This window comes from Ornithodoros turicata, chromosome 2 (genome assembly GCF_037126465.1).
Source record: "Ornithodoros turicata isolate Travis chromosome 2, ASM3712646v1, whole genome shotgun sequence".
Lineage (NCBI taxonomy): Eukaryota > Metazoa > Arthropoda > Arachnida > Ixodida > Argasidae > Ornithodoros > Ornithodoros turicata.
In genome coordinates, this window is record NC_088202.1 from 43,930,317 (window position 1) to 43,957,882 (window position 27,566).

Sequence of the window (27,566 nt, forward strand, 5' to 3'; positions counted from 1 at the left end):
CTGGTAATCTGGACATGGATGACAGTGAGGAATATCCTCCGTGGTGAAGCAGTTTCGCGAAAGACTTATCATTTGATACAGACGCAATGTCGCGTGATCTAAACACCAGCACCAACTGTGGCAGTGTTGGCAGTGTGGCACATACGACGTGCACTCGCTCCCGAACAACACGTTCACGTTACCGATATAGATTGGAATAGGGCCCCAGGGGTGCCTCGAAAGATACCTTAGACGTTGTTCTCGTGTAATATTGCACTACAAGGCACATTTTCACGTGGAGATGCAGGGCCAATGCCCCGTATAAAGAACATGAAGCGGAGTGACCTGGACACCACTCCACGTAAACAATATGTGCCCGAGTGGCTTGATTGTAAATATCAGCTAGTTTTAGTGAATCATTTCCACTCAAACGGTTCACGAACGGTATCGCGGATGGCCAATGAGAACTGGGAGTGATTCAGAATGGAATCCATTGATTCAGCAGTGGCAAAACCGTTTGCAAACCGTTTGAGTGAAAACGATTCACAAAAACTCCCTACTAATTGGCACAGTTGCATTACGAGATCGCACTACTCCATGATCGACTGTCCTTTTAGAATTTCATCATCGAAACTGCCATTATAAACCATACACATAGTTGTGTACATATGCGTCATTGGGTGCGTTAAGTAGGTGCCTCTTTTTTTGGCGCAATCGAATCGGGAGTATGAGACTCACGGAGCGGTCACTAAACAGCGAAAAGTAACGTTGGAACGCTACACTGCTCGCTGATGCCGCTTCCTGTTGTCTGCTCACAGACAGGGGACATGTTGGCTTAGTTTGAACCTATAGCGACGTTGGAAGAGAAGACGGCGTTTGTGAAGACCTTTCCTTGTATAACAGCGAGCGAAATGGTAAAGATGGGAATTTGTAACAGACGCCATAGGAGCTGTTTACTGTGAAGATGACCGCAATGCGTGAACGTGTCTGCATTAAAGCACTGCACGCAAATAACCGCCGATATCCATTTGGAAGTTGTCCACTAATAAAATATTACAGTTTACTGAAATCGGAGCACTGGGTAACACAGAAAGTCCGTGTTTTGCTTCAGAGCCCAGACTTCGAAGGTCGTCTTGCTGCCGCTCAACAGCAAGTACGTCACGGAAAATCTCGGGCACCCGGGCATTTGTCGTCTGCTGCCGTTTGTGTCGCTTTGGTGTCATTTTGGTCAGAGCCGTTTATTGGAGAGTTTGGCCATTGGGAGGAGCCTGTCCTAAAGCGCGCTATTTGACGTCACACGATGGGCGGCGCCAAGGCCAGTGGCACCATTTTGGATCAGGGCTATCGCATTGAAATCTCCCATTGCGCCATTCTGGAGCAGAGGCACAGCCTTGAAGTTCCTCCGTGCCGCCGCGGGTCGCCTTTCATCCTGGTGAAGTGGGCGGAGCGATGACGTCTCTGACGTGACGGCGGCTCCCCCATCTCCGGGCGGCAAAAGATCACGGAATGGCCAAACTCTCCCTATAAACGGCTCTGATTTTGGTAGAATTCTGAGTCAATGACTAGATACGCTCTTAGCTCCAGGTCAAATTAAAACATATTTAATGGTGAAGTTTGCAAGCTTGCTTGGAAATTTGGAATTTTGCTCGCAAAAGACTGTCCGCGAATCAGTAACATCCGCTGTGATTGACGGCACGGGCAGATCGCCTCGTAGGGGGGTGGTAGCAGCCACCGTTCACGGCATGTATATGAATGATTTTCAACTTCATATTTCACAGGGTGAATGCTTTAGTACAGAGGAACAAATTGAAAATCATTATAGGCTTGTCAAATATCCTTTCGTGGCCCCTTTAAGACCCCTAGTTTTCTGCTGCGGCAAATTCAAAATTCGGCAGCACCGACTTGTAAATTCCGCGATTTTCCGCAGCAAAGAGTCAATGTCTGCTTGGAATGGGAAACATTTTACTTTCTTGGATAATGTGGGAACAAGAAATATTCATCAAATTACAGATTCAAAGCACTGTTGTGGCAGTCAAACTCCTTTACAACGAACGCCTTTATAACGAAAAGGCCGTTATAACGAACGTTTTTCGCGGTTTGGTCATGCGCCTGTAGGATTCAATGTATACTTCGGACAGTTATAACGAATTCCTTTATAACGAATGTACCGACATAACGAAATGATTTTGAAGTCGGTAGGGCGAAATTCGCGTCCTTTACAGCGAAGTTTTGCAAGCAAATGTCGAATTGCGAACTTTTCGAGAGCGTTTTTCATTCCGACGCGGCGCGCTCGGCGCCACAGATGACGGTTCCGCGGGGGTCATAAAAGGCGGGGAGATAAAACAGTTGTTCATCCTCCTGGCATCTGTCCAACCGGATGACTTGATCACGTGGGTGGGGCGCAGTCGGAGTTCGTGGACTTCGACTGTGCGACCTGCATCTTGTGGGCAGGTTGTACGGAGCGGACGAGGTCCGACACGCGAAGCAACGGTAACGCTGCGCCATCTCTTAGGCGAGACCAGAGGCTTGGGAAGTGCCTGCCCTATTGAAAAAAGCACTAGAATCATTCTGGTGTTTTTGGTGGCTGTGATTTGGGACAGTCCTGGTGTTTTCTTCTCTGATGTTAGCATCAGAATTCCCTGGTGTTCCTAGTGTCTGTTCTCTGATGTTCCACACCAGGACCTCTGATGTGTGTGCTCTGGTGTTGCACACTAGGATCCTTGGTGTTCTGTGACGCTCCACTGTTGAACATTATGATGTCTCATGCGTTCAATCCCGTGATGTACTTGGTCCGTCAGGAACCTCAGAATGCACTAAAAGCTGTGCATAGCTGTAGACGTGTGTGTGTGTGAGAGAGAAAAAAAGCAGGAGAGTGCAAGCGCGGCACCACAGCACGAACACGGTGTTAGTGCTGTCCTGTTTGTTTTTCTCTAAGCGTTCACAACTATGCACAGCTTTCAGAGCCTCGTGGGGCGCTGAGGAGCCGAGTACCTCACGGGATCGAATGCGTGAAACAGCATAATGTTCAATAGCTGAGCATCACAAAACACCACGAAGGGATCCTGCCATGCTACATGAATGTGCAACATTCAACCAACACGGTCTGCTCGTTATTCCGGTACTACAGCTGCTTCGGATGTACTCATTAATGTTAGCGACTCATCAAACCAGTCAACAATACAACAATATATCAAAGGTTTCTTTCTACTGCAAAGGTGTCCCAGCTGTTAGCAGGCTACTAATTGTTTGCATATAGTACACTAAGAATCAGAAATAGGAACAGACAAGCACGTGTAACAAAACTGTCTATATTACTGCTACCATTGATGATACACATTTAGGAGAAGTATGCACACCACAATATAAAAGTACAAAAAGGAGCAATGTTATTTCTTCTGCAAGTGTGAATGCATCACATGCGGCACAGGTATGATTTAGAAAAGCATACTCGATCAGTCATTTTTCGTCCTCTCTTCTTGTAGTCCATATCCCATAAATAATCAGCTCATATGATGCCGGACGAAACACACATTTAAAGACGTCACACCAACGACCAGTCGTCACATCTGCCCCGAATCCATCTCTTGTATTTTCTCATACTTCCACTTGTGCACAGGTTGGAGAGCAAACTACGACATATAATGCAGAACTTCAGAAACTCATATTCAAAGTCGTTCACATTCATGCGCAGTTTTTATGTTGAAAACCAGGACGGAACGCTACCTCAACCACCACGGCCAGCTCGTTGAGTTCAAAACAGGCACTAATGCCGATGGCGCTGTCGCTGTCTTATGTGACAATGAGAGCGTAAAGTTTCGTTTTCAAACTCGAGTGGAAGCCGCAAAGCGTGTCAATTTTTTTTTACCCTCGAGGGAATTATTTGCGATGCGAATTATCATTCCTTTGGAAAAGAAGTTGCGCTAAGGAACTCATGATCATTGTAAATAGCGGTTTTCATGGTAACAACGCGTAGTGCTCGTACTCTGGCGCATGTAGGTCTGGTGTCTGTGAACCACACCAGACCGCTCTAACGGTCACATTAAAACACTACGTCTGTCTAGTGCGCACACCAAGCATTCTAGAATGCACCAGAATCATTCTGGTGTCGTAGTAGGCCACTCTGGTGTTGACATCAGGAGAACTCGACAGCACCAGAATCACCGTGGTGTCACGCCAGACATTTTTGATGTGCACATTACAAACATGAAAAGAGTCTAGTGTTAACGCCAGGAACATCAGGAAACACCAGAACAATTCTGGTGATTTTTTCAATCTGGTGCCCTCCGCGTCCTCCTATTGGCCAGCATCCAGGAGGCGGAGCCTCCCTCGCTCTTGGTCACCAAACGCAAGGATAGTCGCAGAAAAATATTCGTATCATCCGAAATTCGTATCAAAAGAATTAAACCAAAATAAAAATTGAGGCAAGAAAATAGATAGTGACTGTTCATTTTCCATTACTGTCAGTGAAAGAGGCCGGTCGTAACGCTTTTGTGTCTTAGTTTTTGGTCTATGCTGCCGAAATTTGCGAGATGATTCAAAAGGTCCAGCACGTGCTTTCCACCCACGAGTCGTGCGCTCGTAAAGCAGGCCTCTCCTAAAGCACAGAGGCATTGGGTGAAGCCGACTTGCGGAATGGTGACGTGTAATGTTGCGAGAAGCTGCCCCCTCCACCTGTTCTGGTCGCTGTTTTCGTCACACAATTTCGCGTGTTGTTGTTGCGAGGGAGGGAAAAAGGCCAAAACAGAGATAAGGTTCCATGTCTATTGTAGGTTGAATGTCTGAGGTGCGTTGATCAGACCAACGAAATTCTACCAATAAACAACATAGCTAGTATTTTAAGGCATTTTTCCTTTCAAACATCCGTTTTAACGAAGTTACCTTTACAACGAAGATTTTCCGCGATTTCCTAAAGTTCGTTATAAAGGAGTTTGACGTATTTTATGTTCTCCTGTGACAGAGAATGCAGTCTGTCGCCTACAATCATTTTATACCTGCTGTGAAGGTCGCCAATCCCGACTGGATTGGGCCGTTTTAAAAAGTTAGAAGATTTAGTGGGTCTGCCTTTGAGTGAGACCGAGAGTAAGTGACAACGCAGTTCGTAAACTTGAACTGTTTATTTACAATGCTAATCGCCCTAACCAGCCCTGACTCAGAGTGCGCTCTGGACTCACCAGCAGAACTTGGTTCCGGTGAATGTTCCGTGGTCCTCAGGTACTTGGGAAGCTGATGCTGAAGTTGGCTCTCTTGGATGCCTCGTTGCTGTCGCTGCGAGCGTCTTCGGAAGTAGAAGGGGGAAGGCTGGTGTCCGGGTCCAAGGGGCTGCACGTCGCAAGTCTAGGTTACGGGTCCTCGTGGACAGCTTCTTCCGATGCGAGCCGAACAAACCAAGGCCTCTTCCTCCACCACGTCGTGAGACTATCACGCTGACTCTGCCGCCGCTTCCTTTCTCTCCCCTTGCTGTCGGCCCCGGACCTTTTTGTAGGCTCTGCTAACAGCGGTCGACCTTGGTTCAACGGGTTCTTCCCTTTTTCCCTAATTGTCCACGTTGCTTCGTGTCCTCGTCGAGCGATCTGTCGCGACACCAGCTGGACGACTGTCGTTTAAATCTTGTATTACTGTCTGGTGCCGGAGGCTCTGGCTAGCGCACGTTTGTTGTAAGCCTGAAGGTCGCGGCTCCGGGTCTCCATTCATTCCTGAAGACAGACAACCTTGCTCGTCGAACGTCGTTGATCCTCCCCGTGGGGGCGAAACAATACCGGATCCGTGCCCCACAAGTAAGCCAGAGCACACACATAAGCCGTAAGCTGGCAGCGGACGACGATCATAATTCTGAATTAATATGTACATGTGTGTGGAACATCACACTGCTGAAAGATCTTTCAGCATCTACAGAGTTTATAGGAATTGACAAATACTTGATCGTAATAGACACTAAATTCGGAGCAAGCACCCTCATTCCGTTCCAAAACTCACATGTCCTTCAGTACGGAGTGGTGCCTCGCGAACAGTTCAGGAAGTTTCTCACTCAGTGCGCCCAACATAGCGGCATCGATACCCCGTTCGTGACGCTCGTTTTTAGGATATTCCAGACCTTTATGTGATGTGCCTTTTCGGTGGGTATATTGGCGAACACCAACATGTCGAGAAACTCCAGACCCAGGTCATCCCTCGCCTCCTTTGCTGTCAGGACTGTCTCCAGATATCTGCAGCCTGGCCTGCTTTTGGATCCCTGATCCGGATGCTGTGGGTTCTTCCTTTGCTTTTTCGGCATTTTTCCGATGACTGTTGCTCATAATATGGTCATCTGTTGTAGCCTTTCACTGGTGATCGGCGGAATTGGCACACCAAGGGCAAAAAGGAAGTCCACCGTCCTCGTAGAAGTCTCGTGCGCCGTTCTCATGTACTCTCTGTTTGGCATCTTTACTCCCCAAGTGAGAGCGCTTGGACATTGCTTCAGTCCCCTTGGTCCACGAGAATATTGTCACGTATGAAGCAGAGATGACGACTCGATGAACAACTGACGAACGCTTTGTTCAGCTACTTGCTGAGATGAGCACAAGAGCACACTTGACTCTTTGAATGCCCCGGCTTGGGGCTTACGATCATTTTATACCCGACAGACCGAAGGTCTGGGTCCGCCCCTGTCTGGCAGGGAATAATTGAGAAGGGACCACGTGCACTGTCAGGGTTCGGGCGTCAGTCCTAGTATGCGCAACGTAAACGGCTCGCGCCATAGATAGATTGCTGACGAAAGTTCATGATGTCGGCAATGTGTTACCATCGTTATCAAACAAGAAGCATGGCAGTATGTATTGGGAACATGCAGCACAAGATACACGGGCTGTCCGTGCGAAACGAAAGAACTTAGATCGGGTCACGCGTGCAGCACTGTTGTCAACATAAGTCCTGTCAGTTCTCCGGGGTCATGTGTACCTTGGAGCAGTTGGGAGCGTGCGCAGTATGTGATGGTCTTTTGGGTGGGCACGCAATACTGCTCCTGAGCCACTGTACGTCGTAGTAACTGTTAGCATCGCGCTAATCACATCCTTCGACCCAATCAGATTTGCACTAACTTCCTTGCAAAACCAAGAATTCCACGAAATTTCGCTTTTCCACGTGTCTGTTCCCCAGTGCCATTTTGTCGAGGCTTCAAATAACCTGCCGTTTTTTCCCAAAAAGGGATTCTGCGAGTTCTGTCATCTCGCACGCAGCTAGGATGACCAACTCACAGTGTGCTGTTAGGGTCTATGGGAAATCCTGTGTTTATAACACAGTACCAGTACTATATAGCTATGAATGGACAGTACAATAGCTAAAATAAGTTTTTGAGTTACATTAATTCTGCTTTTGTTTCTTAACCAGCAACCGTCAAGTAACTAAGTTACTTTAATGCAGTAGCTAGTTACATTTCAAAAATAGTAACTCTGTCACTCAGTTACTATTTTTGAAGGCTAACTGTAACTTTTTTACATTTTATGAGTAACTTTCCCGGTGACATTGCAAGGTGGAGGCAGGTGCAACAGGTGCTACGCGGGGTTCCAAGCAAGGGCCGAGGCAGCATGAGCTCCAGGGCAGAGTGAGTGACTGTACTTCGACCGGTACGTGGGCATTGGGTGAGGGTTGTCGCCACAGGAGTGCCATGAAGAACCATTGGGAAATAGGAGGAAGTCGAGAGCAAGCAAGGCAAGATGGGTGGTTCCTGGAGCGCATACTGTATAAGTAGTAATTTTCGCGAGGAACTAATTTTCGCGAGCGCTCTCTTCTTCGCGAATTTAAAGTTACGCAAAATATTCGACCCAATGACAGAAAAATATGCGAACGAAATATGTATGGAATTTGATCTAGGACGCTGAGGCAACATACGAGGGGTGTTCAAGTCAAACCGGGACTTTCTATCTCCTGAGTGTACAAATGGCTCGCGCTACTTCTTTTTCGTCATTTTTACAAGCGACAGGCCTCCGCGTTCACCACGTGGTGGTCCAAAGTTTGTGCAAAACAGAAGACTCGTGCTGGACAAGATGGCCGACAACGAGGTGAGCGCGCACATCGAACAGCGAATGGTCATGAAGTTTCTCGTGAATGAAGGCGTAAAGTCATCTGAAATTCACAGAAGACTTCAGGCTCAGTATGGCCACGATACACTTAGCCGCAGCAAAGCGTTTGAGTTTGTGCAAACGGTTCCGAGACGGCCGTACATCAGTGCAGGACGATCCCGGCCGGGGCGGCTCAGAGCCCAGTGTCGGAGTTCCTGAGAACATCTAACTTGTGGAGCGCCTGATCCTCAAGGACCGACGGATAACATGTCTCGAACTGGCTCGAAAGACTGACCTTTCTGTGGGAACGTTGAACACTATCATTCATGAACACCTCCAGTTTCGGAAAGCCGGGCCTCATCACCAAAGGAGTCCTCCTCCTACAGGACAATGCACGCCCGCATACCGCACATCTGACGACACGCACCTTACATGAACTTGGCTGGGAGTTGCTGCCACATTCCCCTTACAGTCCAGACCTCGCCCCCAGCGATTTCCATCTCTTCGGGCCACTGAAGGCGTTCCTTGGGGGCCGCCCCTTCAGCTGCGACGACGAGGTCAAGAATGCGGTCTGGTCATGGGTGCTACGCACCGGTAAGGATTTCTACGCTGCCTGCATCCAAGCCCTCGTGAAACGCTGGGACAAATGCATTAGTGCAGCTGGAGATTACGTTGAAAAATAAAACTAATTTCTCGCCTGTAAGTTCATTTTACTTTTGCGAAAAATGAAAAGTCCCGGTTTGACTTGAGCACCCCTCATATGTATGCGGTTCAGAGTGTTTCAGTACTTCTCCGCTGCAAGTGGAGACAGTAGTCCATCCTTCACGAATGCCACGCGGGTGTCGGCGTCCCTGGATTCCAGTTCCTTGTAAGCCTAGATCATCCAGCAAGCGTGTATGGGTTTCAGCACGCTGCCACGCCGGTCGGCCTTTGTACAAGTTGCCGCATCACTATTGAGTACCAATACCAGCCGAGCAAGGGCGCCCTAATCGCTGTCCTCTCAGTCAGAAGAGCTCATAAGGAAGACAAATGCAACGGATTACTATCCAGCTGTGATACCTTTTGTTAACTTCTTCCTAGAAGTTCAAAGTGGACGCTGATGCATGGTTGACGCACCGTGACACCGCGAATTTAAGGTTCCGCGAATAATTGCTGGATCCTCACAAATTCGCGAATTATTGAGCCCGCGAATTTAACCACTTATACAGTAGCTTGTAAATGTGCTACCGTGATGTACCCGAAGAGGACCATCCTGAAGCATGAGGCAGTGTGATGCAATCGATCCACGACATAGTGCGACTGGTGCGAATAACTGTAAGATGCCAGGGTAACTGATTACCCCTCTACATGTAACTGCAAATTATGTCATCGGATTAAGTTCCTATTCACGGGTTAGCACTTAACCTAGGACTTTCTGACTTTAGAGCATTTGTCAAGAATGCTCGCTAAAGTTTTGCCAAAAAAAGCAAGACACAGATACTAAACAGTGAAATGCAAAGTGATACAAATTAAATTCGCAATGTACTTGATGAATACTTGAAATACTTCGTACTTTACTTGAAGTACATTCGGAATTGGGTACTTTCTACTGTACTTGAAGTACTAATGATGCCAGGTACTTGGTACTTTACTTGGAGCATCGTCGTCCACCACGGGTCACTGCAGCCACAATATCTTTTTTTATCTTTCAACTCACGGTTCCCGATGACTAGGAAATTGCATAGCACGCTGTATCGATTTCCCTTCTTCTGTTGCATATTGCACGTGTGTTCAGAAATGAACGTAGAACACTTTGACCTGCGCGCAATACCAATTTCCAGCAACCCAGTTCCACCGTTACAACCCCCCCCCCGCTGTTTTTTTTTTTTTTTTGCAACACCTCTTCCTTGGAATTTCCGGGACTTCCCAATACAGCTCGGCTACCAATGCATATACCTATGGACCCCCCCTCCCAATAAAAACCATTACTGTTTCTTGTCAACCATTGTGCCTTTCTTTGGTGCAGGGTTACACGGCTCTCTAGTAGTGGTAGTGTTTGCTGCGAGGATCGTGATTGTTGTGGATGTCGGGAAAAGTATCTCACCAGAGTTGTCTTCTTTTGTGCGAAAAAAAGAAACTCCTATTCGTGCGAATATTTCTGTGGCAAGATTAGATACTGTAGCTGCTTTACAGTAGTTTTCTGTGAGATGCATCCCCATTGTACGCACGTTGTTAGCATACATTTCACAAAACAGGATTTCTTGGTCAATTCTTGATCACGCTGTTATGTATGCGCTCAGGTAGCGAAAAATGCGAGAAAAAAAACGTCATTTTCGGAATGAGACCGAAGGAACGTACGTGTTGCACTTTATAACCAGAACAAGTTTTCGTCAAATGTCGCAATGTCAAGAGTCAGACGGCGACTTCTTTTTTGTTAGACGAGACGCACAGACACGTGGCAGCTTGAGCATATTTAACAGTAAACAGACGAGCAAAGCCCAGAAGGTTCGGAACGTGGCAGTCACGACGCATGTCGCATAAATTCAAGTTGCGGAACAGTTTTCATATTGGGCGAGAAGCCTTCGCAGAGATAGTGCGGGAGAAAAGTTTTCAAAGCTATTGATGCATTAGCATTTGTTGGACGAATCTTAACTACTTCGATTTACGTACACACACACAAAAAAAAAACAATAAACTGTGCCGGAACTGATTTCTGTTTGCAATCCTCGGTTGCGGGATTTCGAGTTCTTTATTTATTTGTCGGCACGTCGATTACGTTCAGCTTAGGAGCTTCTGACGCTTACTGGTCGTAATCCTCGCAAATAAAGCGGATTAGAGAACCCGGGGAACATTGCGCGTAAACGCGTGTCGTGTGAGCGTTGCAGTGGTGAAATCGCGGATCCAAACAAAAGCGTAGAAGAGCGCTCTCGTCAGGTGCGCATTTGGCTCGAGCAGCGTGCCAGCAATACTTCTCGGACGTCAGCGTTGGGCGCCATGGTATGTTTATAATGTTGTGTGCCGCTGTTTCGTGCGTCAGTGTGTGTTCGCGGTCTGGGCGTTTCACGGCAGTTTCGTCGAAATTGTACGGTAATGTGGGGCATGTAACAAACGCGGCGTTGCCGTGGTTCCACGGTTGTTGCGGCGAAGAGAGCATATAAGCTCTTTCTTCTCAGCTATCTGTCAGCTGGTCAGCGGTGTCTGTACATGTTGGAAGTCGGTCGATAAGTTAGAGGGTTGGCTCAAGAGCGCAGGCCGAATGCTTGAGTTGTTGTAGTTAACACGGAAAGAAACGCTCCCCCGCAGGACGCGGCTGACCTTGTGGGAGTCTGGGATTGGCGGTCGACGCATAACGTCACTCCAGGCTCTGCCGCGAATGCAGGGATCCGTTCGACGCAGCTCAATGACGCATTGGAGGAAGAAGAGCGCTGATTTCGGTCAACGATCTCCTTTGTAAATAATGAAACCGTTGGGCGGTGGTTTATCCAGAATCGCAAGGACTGGAGGGGAGTCAATTAGCGAGAAAGAAAAAAATGTGGGTGGGGTGGGGGGTTGCAAAACATTGGGGGGTCATTACATTTACGCTGTAACAGTGTTATGCATCCTTGCTGACATGTGTCTAATGCTCAAATAACAAAGCTTTTTCCCCCTTTAGGGGACAAGCAGGAAAAAAAGGCAGGGGTGTAGTTACAAGACATTTGGGGGATGCAGGGGGAGTGTCTGGATAAATGACTGACTACTGGTACACAAAGTCTTACACACATTTAGGTACAATGAAATCCCTGCTTTCACTTGCTGCAGTGTGTTTTTTGACAAAGTCTGGCCATCAGTTCCGTGCTCCTTTAAGTGTGCATTCTGCGGTAGTTGTGCTTGTCTTAGCGCTGGAGATCAGCTTGAGCTCCATGGAGCGTCACTACCAGTGACGGGATCTCCTTGGCAAGAAACGAGAGAGAAAGAATAATATGCTGTAACTGTTATGTCTTCAGCAGTACAAATGCCCAGAGGGGGCTCACAAGAGAGTACCCTGTCTCGTTTAATAAACATGGAGCAGTTTGCAACGACACTGAGATTGTGAAGGTTCACTTTAACATACCTCTGCATTCACATTATAGCATGTCTAGGTAAAGTTGAGGCACTTCCTTTAGAACTCAGTCAGTGTTGCTTTTCATGTCAAAGGACACGGTTAGTGAGCACTGAGTATAGGCATGACTGTACTTTGTATGCATCTGTGACATTAGCTTGGGAATGTTTGAATCACATCCCCCCCCCCTCCTTCTTTGCAAACACGGTTTCATGATGCCCGGGTAACACATTACTTGCTACAGATTCTACATGTTATGGCCTTAGGTTGTAAACCTTATGTAACCAGGGTAAAATGTGCTTTAGTGGTCTTACAAGGAATCGATGATGCCACCGATTGTCGTATAGCAACTGACCCTGGCCGCATCTAGTTTGCACTGTAATGAATTACATTGATGAGTTACATTACATGCTACACCCAGACATTTTTGGAACTCATCCTTCTGCATTGGCTGCGTAACAAACCTCTCAGTACTCCACTTGCAGTGTCTCGTAAATCAGTTAGACCCTTGCCCTCTCACTATGATTGTGATTGGAATTTATTTGACCTGGTGCCTGACAATGATGAAATTGCTTGGCTCATATTCAAATTCTGCTCACCAACAACGTCCCCTAGAAGCCCTGCTTACCTTTCTGGACACTGTAGGACTTCGCTCAGACTCACTGTGACGCCCATCATTACATTTTCACCAGATTACCACGATCGTCGCTTATGCGCCAAAAAAAAACTGAATCATCATCATCAAATTACCACGAGCTGTGGGGTGGGATATCCCCTGTCCCTCGACTGTCTTTGTCAGGTGTTCATAAGTGTGCCTTTGCAACATGTTTTATGTATCAGTGTGTGATTTCTGCTCCAGTTTTCTGCTTTTTTATTCCGAATAAATAGCTAAAAAAAGTTATACTTTGTGACACATTGAAATGATGTAATTTGTTATTGTTTTTCTTTGCCTGTGCACTGTCTTGACGTGAGATCCCCATTTATGTGGTCTCTGTGTAAGTGAAGGCTCAAAGGGATTTGCATTGTCATTCCTTGCTTTTATATAGCTGGTGCATCACACATGTAGCATTGCTAACGAGTGTGAACGACATCGCTAAATTCACTTCTTTCAACGTGGCAGGAAACATGTAACAGGAAGAGCGGCCCTCTGAAAGTCTTTTACGATGCAGTGCAACAATGATGTCTGTTATTACTAGCATGGGCATCATTGTTGCTACATGAACAGATCTGAACATGGTGGCAAATCACTGCTGGTGTCACCGTTTGGCATTGATTGGTTTGTTCTGGACTTGTGTACCGTAATTTCACGCGTGTTAGCTGCGGCTTATGCGCGATTTTGTTTCTTCTCATGGGCGCTCTGCGGCTTATCCACCGGTGCGGCTTGTCTAATGACTATTTTTTTCCTGGTATTTTCCCCATACACCGGTTTTAACGAAAGTGTCGACAGTGTCTCTGGAACAGCACTGCCCTTCCAATGCACAAACAGTGCCTAACAAGGACGGGTCCACATTCAAGTAGATTGATCTTCCTGGTGCATTCCCCCAAGCAGCTTTAACGAAAGTGGTGACAGTGATTCACGTGTTCTTGAAGACCACTGACCCATCAATACATGAAAAGCACCCAACAAGGGCACAATCCGATCTTGGTAGAACTCTAGAACTGACCTCATCTGTTGTGCACCATGCCGACCCCGGAGTATGGACCACAGGGTTTATGGCATTCTCTATGGTCTCCTTTGTCACACAAATCAGTTGTCTCGTATTGCCCGAGGCTTATCTGCGAGTGCGGCTTATCTGCCAGAAAATTTTCAAAACGTTCCTAAAAACGCTTCCTGTGGCTTATACGCATGAAATTACGGTACCTTAACCTATCACCCAACTTCGATGGCCCATGGAAGGCTACTTAACCAAAAAAAACCTTATGGTAGTACTACCAGTTGCCTTTGAAAACATCTGATTACAACGGCGATGAACTGGGGTAGTTGGTGTGTGTTAATCGTAATGAACAACACAGCAAGCAACGGGGACAAGGTAGGCAAGACACATCTATGTCCTCTCTACCTCGCCTTTCTGTCCCCGTTGCTTGCTGCGCTGATATGCACAATTATCTGGTTAAAAATCTGTCTTGACACATGACCCGAGGGATCTACAGCCTTTGTTGCATGCTCATTTTCAAATCCCCCTTGCAGAGTAAGACAGCAGAAGCCAAAAACCCGGACCCAAGGAAACTATTTGTTGTTAGGCATGCTGAACGTGTGGACTTCACGTTTGGGATTTGGATTCCCATGGCCTTCGACGAAACTGGTTGGTGTGACCTTTGTTTTTGTTCTCTCAAGCTGCATCTCGGCTAAATCGCGGTGTGTGCAGGTAAATACAAGCGTACGGATTTAAATATGCCAGTGTCCGTGCCATCCAGAAGAGGAGGATTCAGGGACTTTGTGAAAGATTGCCCTTTAACCAATATTGGCCTGCATCAGGCCTCACTTGTCGGTATGGCAGAAGCATATGCTGATGTTAGATACACATCTTTATTTCATCTTTTTATTCCGTTAGGCAATGCCTTGTCTGATAATGATGTGAAATTCACTCATGCATTCTCTTCACCTGCACTTCGCTGCATACAGACATGTCATAATATTATCAAAGGTAAGCAGTGTGCCGTTTTATGACCCATGGTATTCCACTTCTGTTGGCTCAGTGCATCATTTTTCTTTACTTTTATTGCTTTCATTGTTATATCTTGTGAAGTTGTAAAAGCTGGTTGTAGAAGCTGTGCCAGTATTGTGCTTCTCTGAGACTATAGCTGAAAGAATACGGCCCTAAGTAAGGACTCATTGCAGGGTACATACTTCTTTATTGCAGCAATTGGTCAAATAGAAACTGTTCCCATTTGTGTGGAACCTGGCCTGTTCGAATGGCTAGCATGGTATCAGGATGGTATGCCCACGTGGATGAGCATAGATGAAATGTTGGAGGCAGGCTACAACATCAAGGGTGACTACAAGCCTGTCGTTGCTGCTCAAGAACTAATGCACAAGAAGGAAACTAGCGAGCAGTACTACATGCGCAGCTTCTACGTGTCACAGGCATTGCTGAACCATTCCTTCCCAGACAGTGATCACAGTAAGCATTTGTGCAGTTTTCTTATTCACGCAAGAATTCATGCTACAGTGTTTCACAGAAAGAACATCACTGCCAATTAGATGGCCACCCATCACAGATATTCGTTTGTGCCGGGACTTGTACATGTGATGAGTATTTAAAGAGATTGAAACATTTAAATAATTTATTTTACTAAAGAACAAGCTTTTGGACGCAGTCTGTCCTTCCGTCCGAATGCTTGTTCTTTAGTAAAATAAATTATTTAAATGTTTCAATCTCTTTAAATACTTGTCTTATTCACTTGCGAGCGCTAGACTTTTCCCATTTTTGCCTGTTAGGACCTGTACATGTATACAAGTCAGAGCACTTTGATGTTACAGTAGACTCTTATTAATTCAAACTGCAGGCGACCACAGATTTGTTGTTTCAGTTATCAGAAGTTTGCCTAAATATATGGTGCAAGACAAAATTGTGGTTTCTTATATGGGTAGCTCCACGTGTGTTAACCTGTCCTCTACACAAGCCTGATTATGAGTAGGAACATATCAAAAAATGGGTAAAAGACTTGTTACCAAGTTTTTTTAATTCCACAGTCCACAAATGGAGAAGTATTTAAAAGGAAACTGTTGTTGCTGGGTTGACTACGTAGTTAATACACGAGTCCTTAAAACAAAATTTTCAGTGGTGTTTCAGCAATAGTGTTCGTGCTAGGGGGTCGGGAACATTAGTAGGAAGAGTAGTAAGATGTGTCTTCTGTTACTGTAAACGGTCTGGAACTGTATAATCCTGGAGTGTGTAGACTTGGGAGTCTCACGGATTCCATTCTCCCATTGATTAGGAGGGAATGTCTTGTTCGTGGGACATGCTGCAACGCTGGACACGTGCACGCGACAGTTGACGCGGAAGAACCCGAGAACTGCAGGTGACCTCATTCAGATTGTGCAGAGGATACCTTACTGTTCAGTTGCGGTGGCTGAAGAGTCGCCGAATGGAGCATGGACACTCGTGGCTCCACCAGTTCCAGCATTGACCCACTCTTCCAACGGACGTTATGACTGGCGCTGCATGCTGTGAGACGGGTTTCATGTTGGGATTTTTTTACTATGTGTGTTAAAACTGTGCTATATGAGCACTGAACAAATAGCGACAAAAAGCATCTGCTTCTTAGCCCGACTCTCTGACGTCTATGGGCACCAATTTTCTGTACAGATGCTTTCTGTGTACAGTAGACATGGGAGGTTCTCCAAGATAGGTAACAAAGGGACTGTACAGAGTAACTTAATAGATATTTGCGTTACGTTTTAGATGTTCCTACGGTGGTTTCTGCTACGTGGCAGATCACATGCTTTTGATCGCAAAGTCACTTGAGTTGTTTGTTGAAGCAGTTCAGGGGACTGCTGACGATGACATGTTCTAAGTATAATTTGAAGGCAGATAGATATTCTGTTGCATATGTGTGTTGTGGGCAGCGATAAACTGTCACTAAGTAAGCTGGGAATGCAGAAACAAAGAAAAATGACCTGCGAGAGTAGGAAGCGCAGTATGGGGGCATGATGCTTATATTAGTCCATCCATTTTGGAGATGTGTCGACTGTGCACACCTGATATGAACGTGAAAAAGAAGTCTGCAGTACCAGTGGCCTGAATTTTAAATAATACCAGCTTCTAAGGATTCTCGAATGTTGTTTGCAAAGCCCCTTTCACCCAATTTGAAGCATGGTGTGTGGTGTCCACAGACAGACAGCTACAGGAACGTTTTGGAAGCCTCAGGTAAAACATTGTGGCTCCTCACAGCTTTCAAATCTCCAATATACTATTGTATTCTGGATGAAATGGAATGCATGAAGAGTACTTGGAGCCCTTGCACAGACATTGGGTCAAATGTTTTCTTTGTAACGGCCGCCCTCACATGCATGCAATCTTTCAGGCTAACAAGGTGTGTCCAGAACCCTCAGGACTCCAGGGTGCACAAACTGAGTGTTACACCCTGTATATGTGAGCATGTTATAGAATATAAAATGTGGTACGGAGTTGCTCTCTTTTGTTGCACATTGTCATTCCCAATGAGGGTGGGGGTCAAATCTTCCAAAGGTCTGTGTGATCGTTCTGCGTAGACGTATGGCCACAATATCTGTCTGTGGGGACAAGACATTCTTTGAGGCGCTGTACTGTCATTCATTTTCTAGGCATCTTATGCAAGAAGCAAAACTTGCTCCCACTCTCCATGTGGTGCCATTGATTGCCGGCACAATTTGAACTAGCTGCTTATTTTTACTGGTAATTAGTCAGCATACTTCTTGAAATTGTGTCTTCGTTGTCCACAAAAGCAGGTTCTAATCGTACCACGCTCCTATTTTTGCCAAAGCTGGCATACGTTCTAGGATACACTCTGTGTGGAGGGCATTAGCCCATCGTCACTCCCTCCACCAAAGATGTGGCCTGTCACTGCCGTAGTCTTAAAGTGTGCATAAATAGTGACAAGATTGCTCATATTGTTCCTCGTGACTAAGAATTCCGATTCTAGTTTTCCTGCTTGCAAGGCATAAACTATACATTTCTGTTGTATTGTTCATACTGCTTTGGGGTGCTCCACTTCACTCTTCGAGCAGATCATGATAGTAAGGGAAAAGCTCAAATATAGATAGGTTCTAAGTAGAGGGGATTCTACAATGTGCAGCAACATGGGAGAACTTTGAGGAAATCAAACATTTAAAAATATTTTGCTTGTGGTCATTCTACCACCATAGCATCAGAAGATAATGGGATTGACAACGTGCATTCATCTATCTCACAACATGTCTTTATCACGTGTGTGTCTTTGTGTGTGTATCTACCTTCTACCACTTCGATTTGTTGTGCAAAGGAAACGCTACTTGTATATGGGACTACAAAGACACCAGTCAAATGGAGTACAATAAGACCAGCAATTCTTTTCTGATCAGTTATTGGAATCATATTTTGTGCATGGTGAGCACGTGTTTTCAAATTAATGGCACAGTTGACATGCTCACCCAACTTCAAACACTTTCACTGTTTGCTTTCACTCTTGTGCTACCCGACCCCAAACAGAAAGTATGGCATGCACAACAACTGGCTGGGTAGCAACCATGCATAAATATGAGAATGAACTTTCTGATACATACAATTCCTGGTGACGTGAAGAAGGCTGATATGGCAGGCAAAATGGTATGAATGCTGGTAGGCTGATGGCTAGCAGCCATGACAAAAGGTGACCATGTTTGTGCTCACTCTGATGTTTCTTGTTTCCTTTTTTTTTTTTTTAAAGGTATAGGAGAGAGCAGGTGCTCTTTAAGAGACAGAACATGTGCCAATGCACAGCTTCCAATACATGCGCCATACCAAGCATATGCCCCCTGAAACAATCTTGTTTTTATGCATCTTTTAATGGAACATAGCATTTTACAGCCACTTTTACTTTTCTCCTGTGCACTTTTGAAGCGATCGCTTTGCAGTCCTAGAGGCATTCGCTTTTGCTCTGAGATGAGCAAGAGCCATAGGGGGTCTTGATATGTGCCATCCAGAGTAGTGAAGGATGTCTTCAAGCAAGCACAGAAGAGAGATAAGTTGTAGGCTACATTGGAATAGATAATTTTATATTTGCAGCTGATCAGAGCCTCAGAGCCAAATTAACTGAAGCCTTAGTTTTGTTCATAAACAGTGGAACAAACTGTAGTGCAATGAGTTTAAGGGGAGGGGGGGAATGGCACCAACACATCTGCAAGGTAATGATTACTCCATCGAGCTGCAAGCATGAAATGTTATGCCCTATATTCAGTAGCTTGATTACGCTTCCCCCACAGCAGGCTTTATAAATAGGGCCCTGTGTATTCGGGTTTTCTGTTTTTTGAAAATTAGGCTGGGGGGGGGGGTTAAAAATGGGATGTCATTTCAGGGTCTGTAACTGGTAAAATCTGGCAATATCAGGTGGAAAAACAGATTTTTGCATGGAAATAAAAAATGAGTGTTTCTCATGTTTTGCATGAACATGAGAAGTGGAACATAGATCCGGTGGCACCGGTATTGGGGGCTGAATTTACACCACTTTGGCAAGTTGACGATGGTAAAAAATGGGGGGGAGGTAAGAATGGGTTTTACCCTAAGACACAGGGCCCTATTCATAAGGGACGTTTAATGCAAAACGTTTGTCACCAGTGAATAACCTTTGTGCATGTGTACGTGAATTCATTTCGCAATCCTAGTATTCTGATTTTTGGATTGCAGGACTGCACAGTTTGTTCATACGTGCCAGGTTAAATTGCACAAGGAAGCCAGTGAAACATCACCGCTTGTAGGTTTGAATTAGGTTCTATTTTCCTGCGTGTTTCCTGTGCACTTTTAAAGCGGAAGAGTAAGCAGGAAAAGTATTCAAATGCATCGATCAACAATACTTCATTGTTTATTTCTTGATGGTGCCTGAATTCTATAAATCCAGTACTAACTACCTGTTTTATGTAGGTGCCATGATGACAACAGTGAAAATCATACTCTATCTTAGATTGAGAGGCTTAGCTCCAATTCAATACTTATCTGTGATACCACGCAAAAGCTTTAGGAAACGTGATAATATGTCACATGTACTGTTGTACTTACTAAAAGTAATTTTTTTAGAAACCATACAAGGATTGCTCACTTTAACTGTTTGCAGTTTCATGTCTCTCGAACAGTACAGCACTGGCGCAATGAAGTTAACCCTGTAGGAACTACAGTGCTTCAGAGGACAGTTGTAACTATGAAAGGGGTTGTGACATTTCCATAGATATAGTTGATTACATCACGTACAGATCGTACTTCATGCCAGAGTACGGAGAGAAGAAAAAAAATCTAGGTGTTGTACGTACTCCTTGGCGAGAACACATGTACGCATCAACCTCTGAAGTCAGAGGAGTGAGGTCAACAGCTGTCCCCTTGGTTCACATCGACGCAAAAAATTCTCTCCCACGTTTATTTGCCGCAACTTTCGATGAAGTGTTGCAACCCTTTCAAATGTGCATTAAGCTTCCCTCTGATTTAGCTTCTGCAGGAATGATTTTACCACAGCATGTTCCCACATACAAGTTACAGACGTAAACAACAAATGCATGATTACATCACACCCAAGTGTACAGATTTATTTGGTGTGTTGCACTTCTATGCTGAGTATTTGGTACTCTCTCTTAGACCTTATCTCCACATTGTCAGGGGTGAAAAAATTATGTTGCGCTCTCTCTGTTGGGGTGGTCCACAAGGTTTCAGGTGTAGAATTTACTTTTGGTCACTTTTTATTTTATTTTACCAATTTATGTAGCTGAAATTAAATTCGTTCGATAGTTTTGTTAAAATTTAATCTTGCACAAAACCGCAATGCCAAAATGTTACTTCTATGTATAGTAAACCATCACAAAATGGAGTGTCGTCAATGAAGTGTCATTTTGCACAATAAGACCACCTTGTAGGTCATCATGACCTACATGATGACCTACAGAACAGATGTAGCAGAACAAATGTACAAAGGTACATTTATTCTGCCAAATTAACATTGCAGTCTTGTTTTCTCTGTCTCTCTTTCTCTCTTTGTACACGTGCACGATTCTTACTGTTGATTGCATATTGGGAAGCTGTTGTGCTTTATCTGTTTCACTGAAGTCCTCGTAGCATTGCTGATACTGCAGAGAAGAAACATTTCATAAAAAAATGGCAGCGTTCTGTAAAATACAATTCACCAGAGATGGTACTGCTCAGGGACTGAAACCGAAAAACTAATATTGGTTCCGTTACGGTTACGGTTCAGCGTCAGAAGTCTGAAAGCGGTTACGGGATTCGCCATTTTAATATTTGTGGTTACCGGTAACCAAACAGTTGAACAGGTATTTTTTCAGTTTTCTTTAGGATGTATCTCCAGGCTGCGTGGATGTCGCAAAATGAGAGCTACGAAGTGCAAACGGGTAAAAATTAACATATTCGTCTGTTGCGCTCCAAAACTGTAGTGCAGTGCCATCTGCCAACGCACTTTTACCATTTGTAACATTCCCCGTAAAATAATTTGTTGCGGCCTCTATTATCTAGTGCACATTCATTCCGCTCGTACTGTAAAGGGTGAACCGCATGGCACGAAAAACTGTCCGAAAACTGGCCGAACCGAAATCGGGACCGAACTTTTTTCTGTGCATCACCGCATGCTACCGAAATGCACCCCGAATTTCGGCCGAAGACTTTTGGCCTTGGGGAACATCGCCTTTCAACCATCCAGGTCAATGAGATAATCCCTGTATTCATAGGGGTAGAAATCGCACACACAGCAACAGTCAACCCCATTGCTACGTCATCGTTGCTATGGTTCGCCTTCCGGCTGGATAGCTATTGGATGCTTCTACTTTTTCGGTTGGCGTCACCTCCCATTTCGGAGGAGAAATCTGGCTTGGCCAGATCGGGCCGAATTCGGCACAGAATTCTGTTCTCCGAAAAAAGTTCGGTCCCGAATTCGGTTCGGAAAGAATTCGGACGCTTTTAGGGCCATGCGGTTCACGCTTAAGAAGCTACAAGGCAAGAAAAACTGCTCACGTTCAGCAGTTAAGTAAACAGACGTGGAAAGCAAACAACGTGCAACGATTCGCATCTTAAATGATCACATTAATACGTAACTCATAAGGGACGTACGCAATACGTGTCATACGATGCGTATGTAATCCAATTATTGGTCCTAGCACATAAGATGGTGTGTTGTCTACACAACTTCTGAATGAAAAACACATGACGAAGAGACCTACTGTAACAGAAGCACGTACAACACCATTCATCAGACTGAGGGCTGCAACCAGAGACTCGGAAGAATAAAATAAATTTTATTTTCAAAGAATTTTTTTTTCAGAATTTTTTTTTTCTTTGCAGAGGACATTTCTTCTTCCGTGTCTCTATGGTTCCAGCCCTCAGTATGCACCAGCTTGTGTGCACTCTTTCAGGACTGTCAACCACTAATTAGAGTTGTAAATTGATACAAATATCTCATTCAACCATAACTTAAAACCTGAGACTAGGGAACAAAAAACTACAACACAGACAAGGTCTCAAGCTCATTCAAAATCGTTCGTGTTCACGCTTGAACCGATTCATATGAACCGGTAACCGAAATAACATTTTTTGGTTTTACGGTTTCGATTAATTGCCGAAGGTGAATTTCGGTTACGTTCGGGTTACGGTTCTTGAAAAAAAAATTGGGTTCCCCCCAAGCGGTTTTCGGTTCCGTTCTGGTTTCAGTCCCTGGTACTGCTGCCTGCAATTGCAGAATGTATGAGAATGAAGTCACATGCTTCACTGTGAAATGTATATGTGTGTAATTTGTGTCATTCCATTATTTTTACATTGATCAGGCAATATTACTAATTTATTAGAATTGCATGCAGTAATAATATAATTTAATGTTCATAGTTCACTACATATCATACAAATCATTGATTTCTTTTTGTCAGATTTACGAAGGAAATATGTTGCAAGAATGAAATTTGGAAATGACAATTTTGTGTGCACTATACTTTGAATGGAATTTGTGCTAAAATGTAAGTGTGAATATGTTGCATGTTAAAGTGAAAGTGAGTTATGTGAGTGTGATATGTCGTATGCTGGTAAGGTACAATAATTGTTGTCCCCTTTGCAAACACTATCACAGTGAACACTGGCGTAAGGTACATTTACATATGGGTACAAATGTGGGCTAGTGATGTAGCGAAGGAATGGTTTTATTAAATACTGTTATAATTTTCATTGAAGTTGTGTTTGGAATACCTTTGTTGAAATTGAACCTCAATTTATTACTGTTACTATTTCTGATTTCCATACATGTCTCTAGGTGAAGCAGCAAGGTTAGGGAGACAGTTGCTTATAAATAGGGTGCCACGCTTTCGGCATTCGCCGAAAAATGCTGAAAAACGCCCGCCGAATATTTTTTGGGAAATTTGGTATGTTCCGAGATACTCTGCATTATACTCTAGCATATGGTACTACATGCCGAAAATGCCGATACCCGATTGCACTTTTCTTCCTCTGGTGCATCACATTTTCGTTTTTCCTTCAACTCCTATCCAGGTGGAATGCCGGGAATACCGCCCTGCGGAGCTGCTAGCCTCTAGTTCAGGGAAAAACCTTCCTTAGTAGCACCTTGATCAGTGGGTCAAGAGGGTTCGAGTACATGTGGAACCCTCCAACAAAGGAAATTCTTTGCGTCTCAATGGCCTCCTGCCATGCTGCTCTCTTATTCCTTCACAGTCCTTGTCCCTAGAGATTATAGCTGCCGATTTTTGGACATCTATATGTTTGGCGCAAACGTTTTGAAATGCCGAAAATATCCTAACTTGACAAAACACATAAATGACAAACAAACAGCTGCAGGATCTACCCAGGAATAAATGCCAAGAACCCTACTTATAAACTAATTATAACTACTTATTATAACTACTCATTTTTGGCTAATGGTGCATTTGGATGTGTGCCGTTACTCCACAGGTTGTGGTTTAGTCTGCACTGTGGGCACTTCAAGCGAATCCACAATGTTGAAGTGAAAAGTGAACTGTAAGGCATGTTGTTCCAGTAACACCAAAGATAAGGATCATAGCAAAGTTATTGAGAACGATCTGCGATGTGTTCAGCAAACTATAGCATTTTCCTTCGTAACAGACGACTCCAAGTCTCACGTGATATATATCAAATTTTTCATGGGTCACACGGTAGCGGAGGTTGGGAAGCACTGTCGTAACATATAGTCCAGTTTGCTGGATTTTCTACCTCTACTGTGTGACCTTCTCACTGGTATGTACTATGACAGTATGTCTGCATTGCTACTACCTAGCTGGAAATAATCACGCACTCGTTCAGTGTATGGTTCTGGGAAGGTTTTCGTTTCTGGACTTGGCTCACTTTTCATGTCTGTTCAAAGACTTGTATTTCGTAACTTAATTGTGCTTTGCACACACAAAGAAGAGGTACGACTGCCCCCTCACATTGATACGTGTCCGGTTCTATTTTTAATGATACCTGGAAGGAATTTACATCAAGCAAGTGATATAGTGAAGCAAGCTACCCTCATATCTCCACACGCTCGTGCAAGGGCCGTCATTAGTGTGGCCTCATAAATACATGCCAACTTCAGCATTTGTCGAAAGATCTTGCTTTTGGTGCAAGTTGTTCGCTTCTGATAACACTGTGTTTGTTTTGTGGTCCCTGGAGCAACGTGCACAGGGGCTATGCTCGCATTTGGTCATCATCTAGGTTGCATGGTCTTCAGTTCCTTGAAATTCCAATAGGGGGTGTCTTGCACCCATATCTGCTGGGCTTGTCAGGCTTTTATTATTTTGGGGAGGTGCTGGAAAAATCCCTGCTTCAGCATACCTCTCAGCAACCCAATGTGCAGTTTTGTTGACTTCTCTATGTGCTGTTCTTTCCTTCATGCAAACTGCAATTTCTACTGAGTTTCTACGGAGTTCTCACACAGCAGTGGGTTCAGATTATGCATTGCATCAATATGGCCCCTTCACTGAAATGGTACGACTGCAGATTCCTCTGTACAGCACATGATGCAAGTTTGCATGCATTGAAAGGAGCATCAGTAAAACCTTTGGGATTTGCAGAAGGTTGTACAGTATGGTAGTTGTTGTGTGTCAGACGTGTGGAATTAATTTTGCACTGATGTGACTGTATCCCCTTTTACTCGGACTTCCACCCTTGCTTCGAAAATATCCACCTTGAAAAATCTCAACACACTTAATTCTCATCACTTCAATTTCAATTGTGCACTAGATACTCCACCTTGTTTCTGTCTTAATTTGACAACACTTTGCGGATGCTAAACGCATATTATGTGTGTAATATGCTGTTTATCAATCTGCCGTATTAATTCTGCTCATGATTGTGGATCTCTTGCAACGAAAACTCCCACTTATCAGTAGAGACCGGATTTTCATGCAAATGCATATCTTTTCCTGAACATGGTTTACATTGGGGGTGACATGAAAGCACATTTGAGCCCTGTCCCAAATGATTTGCGGTATGTTTTAAGTGCATGTAAATGCATATTTCATACGTCGCTGCATATTTTGCGTTTTTGCTGCATATTTCCCTGCTCGTTAGATATGACGTATCGATCTGAACCGTATTTCGCATTGCAAGCCGCTGATTAGACACTCGGCATCGTGCCGTCTGCTGTGATTTCTTCCCTGCAAGCACCGACGCCACTCTGGCTGTGCCAAACGCAGCTTGTGCCCTCTCTGGGTGCCACAGAGAGTATGACGCGTTCTCTTCTCTTGCGCCTACCGTGCGTCTGCCGCTTCTACGTCGTTTCCTTACGATGCCGAGACCTAAGCCATCAATTTCATGCCTCTACAAGAGATGGACGACAGAGAATCCAGATTTGTGCACCGACGGAAAGATATTATTCTGCAGGATTTGCGAGAATAAGGTAAGAAAGGAGCGTGCATGGAATGTTAACTATAGACGAGCAACACTTGCTCCCTTTCATCCCGTTTCATCCCTTGCTATATTTTTCTTTAGGAATAGCAGGCTGACCTTTCCGAAATGAACATATATCCCCCCTCATCCCTTGACGTTTACAAGGCATGGGCTTTCATGCATTGGGGAGGATTACGAACGAGAATCTCTCAAGCAAATATGCGTAAATGGGGCTCGCTTTGTGACGCAATGTATGCGCAAAGACGCTTATTAACGACGCAAAATCAACGTTGTTCTTTAGTATTTACTTCACAGAAATTCATTCCCATGGCTGTTTATGTTTCCTGACTCAATTTTTCTTTTTTTCTGTCTCTTATAGGTCAATGCAGAGAAGAAGTTCCAAGTGGACCAGCATGTGAGGTCGCAGTGCCACATTTCTGAAAAGGCAAAGAGGGGCAGGACTTCACAACCCCTACTTGCCCATGCTGCGAGCTCTCGCCCCGAGTTTGACGAATTTTGTGTGGACCTCGCGGCTAATATTCTGTGGTGCAAACTCGAAAACCCGACGCTAAGAAAATGCCTTGAGAAGTATACTCACAGGGAGATACCAGCAGAGTCAACTCTCCGCAAGAATTACCTGCCTCTTTTGTACGAGAAAGCCGTGAACGAAATAAGGTCTTCTGTTGGAAACGGCCCATTGTGGGCTGCTGCAGATGAGACGACGGACGCTTGCGGTCGCTACGTAGCGCATCTTGTTGTTGGAAAACTTGATGAAAATCAAAGGTCCAGGCCTTATCTGCTTGCGAGTCGAACACTTGAGAAAACAAACCACGGCACTGTAGCCAGATTCGTAAACGATGCTCTCGAGCTACTCAGGCCAGATGGGGGCGGAGAGAACTTTAGGGTATTTTACGCGGGTGCAGCTGCGTATGTGATAAAGGCTGCTGACACCCTGAAGGTTTTCTATCCAAACCTTGTGCACGTAACGTGTTTAGCGCACGGCCTCAACCGCGTGGCAGAGGAAGTTAGGGGGCTCTACCCACTCGTCAACAAGATGGTGTCAGTCGTGAAGAAAATTTTTGTGAAGGCGCCAAGTCGAAGAGAAACATACCGAGCAATGATGCCAGACGTTCCCCTGCCCCCAGAACCTCTTGTCACAAGATGAGGCACCTGGTTGGAGGCAGTCGACTTCTATGCAACTCACTTCGACGACTTGAAGGACGTGGTGAACACGTTCAGTTCCGAGGACGGCAGCGCTGTCAGAGAAGCACAAGCGCTCTTTGGAAACCCGGTGCTAGCTGTGGAGGTACAGTTAGTGAAAACGCACTTGGTCTTCCTTGCGCGAGCCATCCGGAAGCTTGAAACGGGAGGCCTCCTGCTCATGGAATCCTTGGATGTGGTGGAAGGTGTACGCGAGGAGCTCGCAATGATTACCAGTCCAGTTGGCGCAAAGGTTGTTAGAAAATTTGACGTCGTGCTATAAAAGAATCCTGGATTTGCCGTTCTCCGAGTAGTCTGCGATCTGTTTGCTTCGGTTCCTAACGCCACCCTACCGGAGGTTGTGCCCGCACACCTACTTTCAGCCTTCAAGTATGCTCCACTCACAACGTGCGACGTAGAGAGGTCATTTTTGAACTATAAGAACGTTTTGACTGACAGGCGCCAGAACTTCACTCCAGACAATATTGAACGATATCTGGTGGCAAACATTTTCTTCAACAGTTCCAATCATTGAAACACGGCCTTGTATTATTTTTTCTGAATATCCCGCTTTTCGTTATCTTTCATTGTAACCCCAACATATCCGGTTAAATAAAAAGGACATTTACATTTAGAAACCACTCGTCTCGGTGGCGGTGTGCAAGATCGCTTCATATACGGCTCGAGTTTTTACCGCATATATGACACATTTTTACTGCATGTTGTGACCAGGTTTAGTGCATAGTTGCATGCATATTTCATTAC

The 27,566-nt window shown here is 45.0% G+C and overlaps 1 protein-coding gene across 2 annotated transcripts in view; it reads left to right on the top strand.

Annotated features, from left to right (window-relative positions):
- The window catches only part of LOC135385342 (ecdysteroid-phosphate phosphatase-like), a 50,214-nt gene extending 27,289 nt beyond the window's left edge, over positions 1-22,925 (top strand). For both annotated transcript variants that reach the window (XM_064614615.1, XM_064614616.1), the window contains 5 exons: positions 14,258-14,372; positions 14,436-14,558; positions 14,622-14,714; positions 14,931-15,191; positions 16,009-22,925. In XM_064614615.1, the coding sequence (XP_064470685.1) occupies positions 14,258-14,372; positions 14,436-14,558; positions 14,622-14,714; positions 14,931-15,191; positions 16,009-16,244 (828 nt within the window). In that variant the 3' untranslated portion in view covers positions 16,245-22,925. The remainder of the gene's footprint in view (positions 1-14,257; positions 14,373-14,435; positions 14,559-14,621; positions 14,715-14,930; positions 15,192-16,008) is intronic.
- The last annotated feature ends 4,641 nt before the right edge of the window (positions 22,926-27,566 follow it).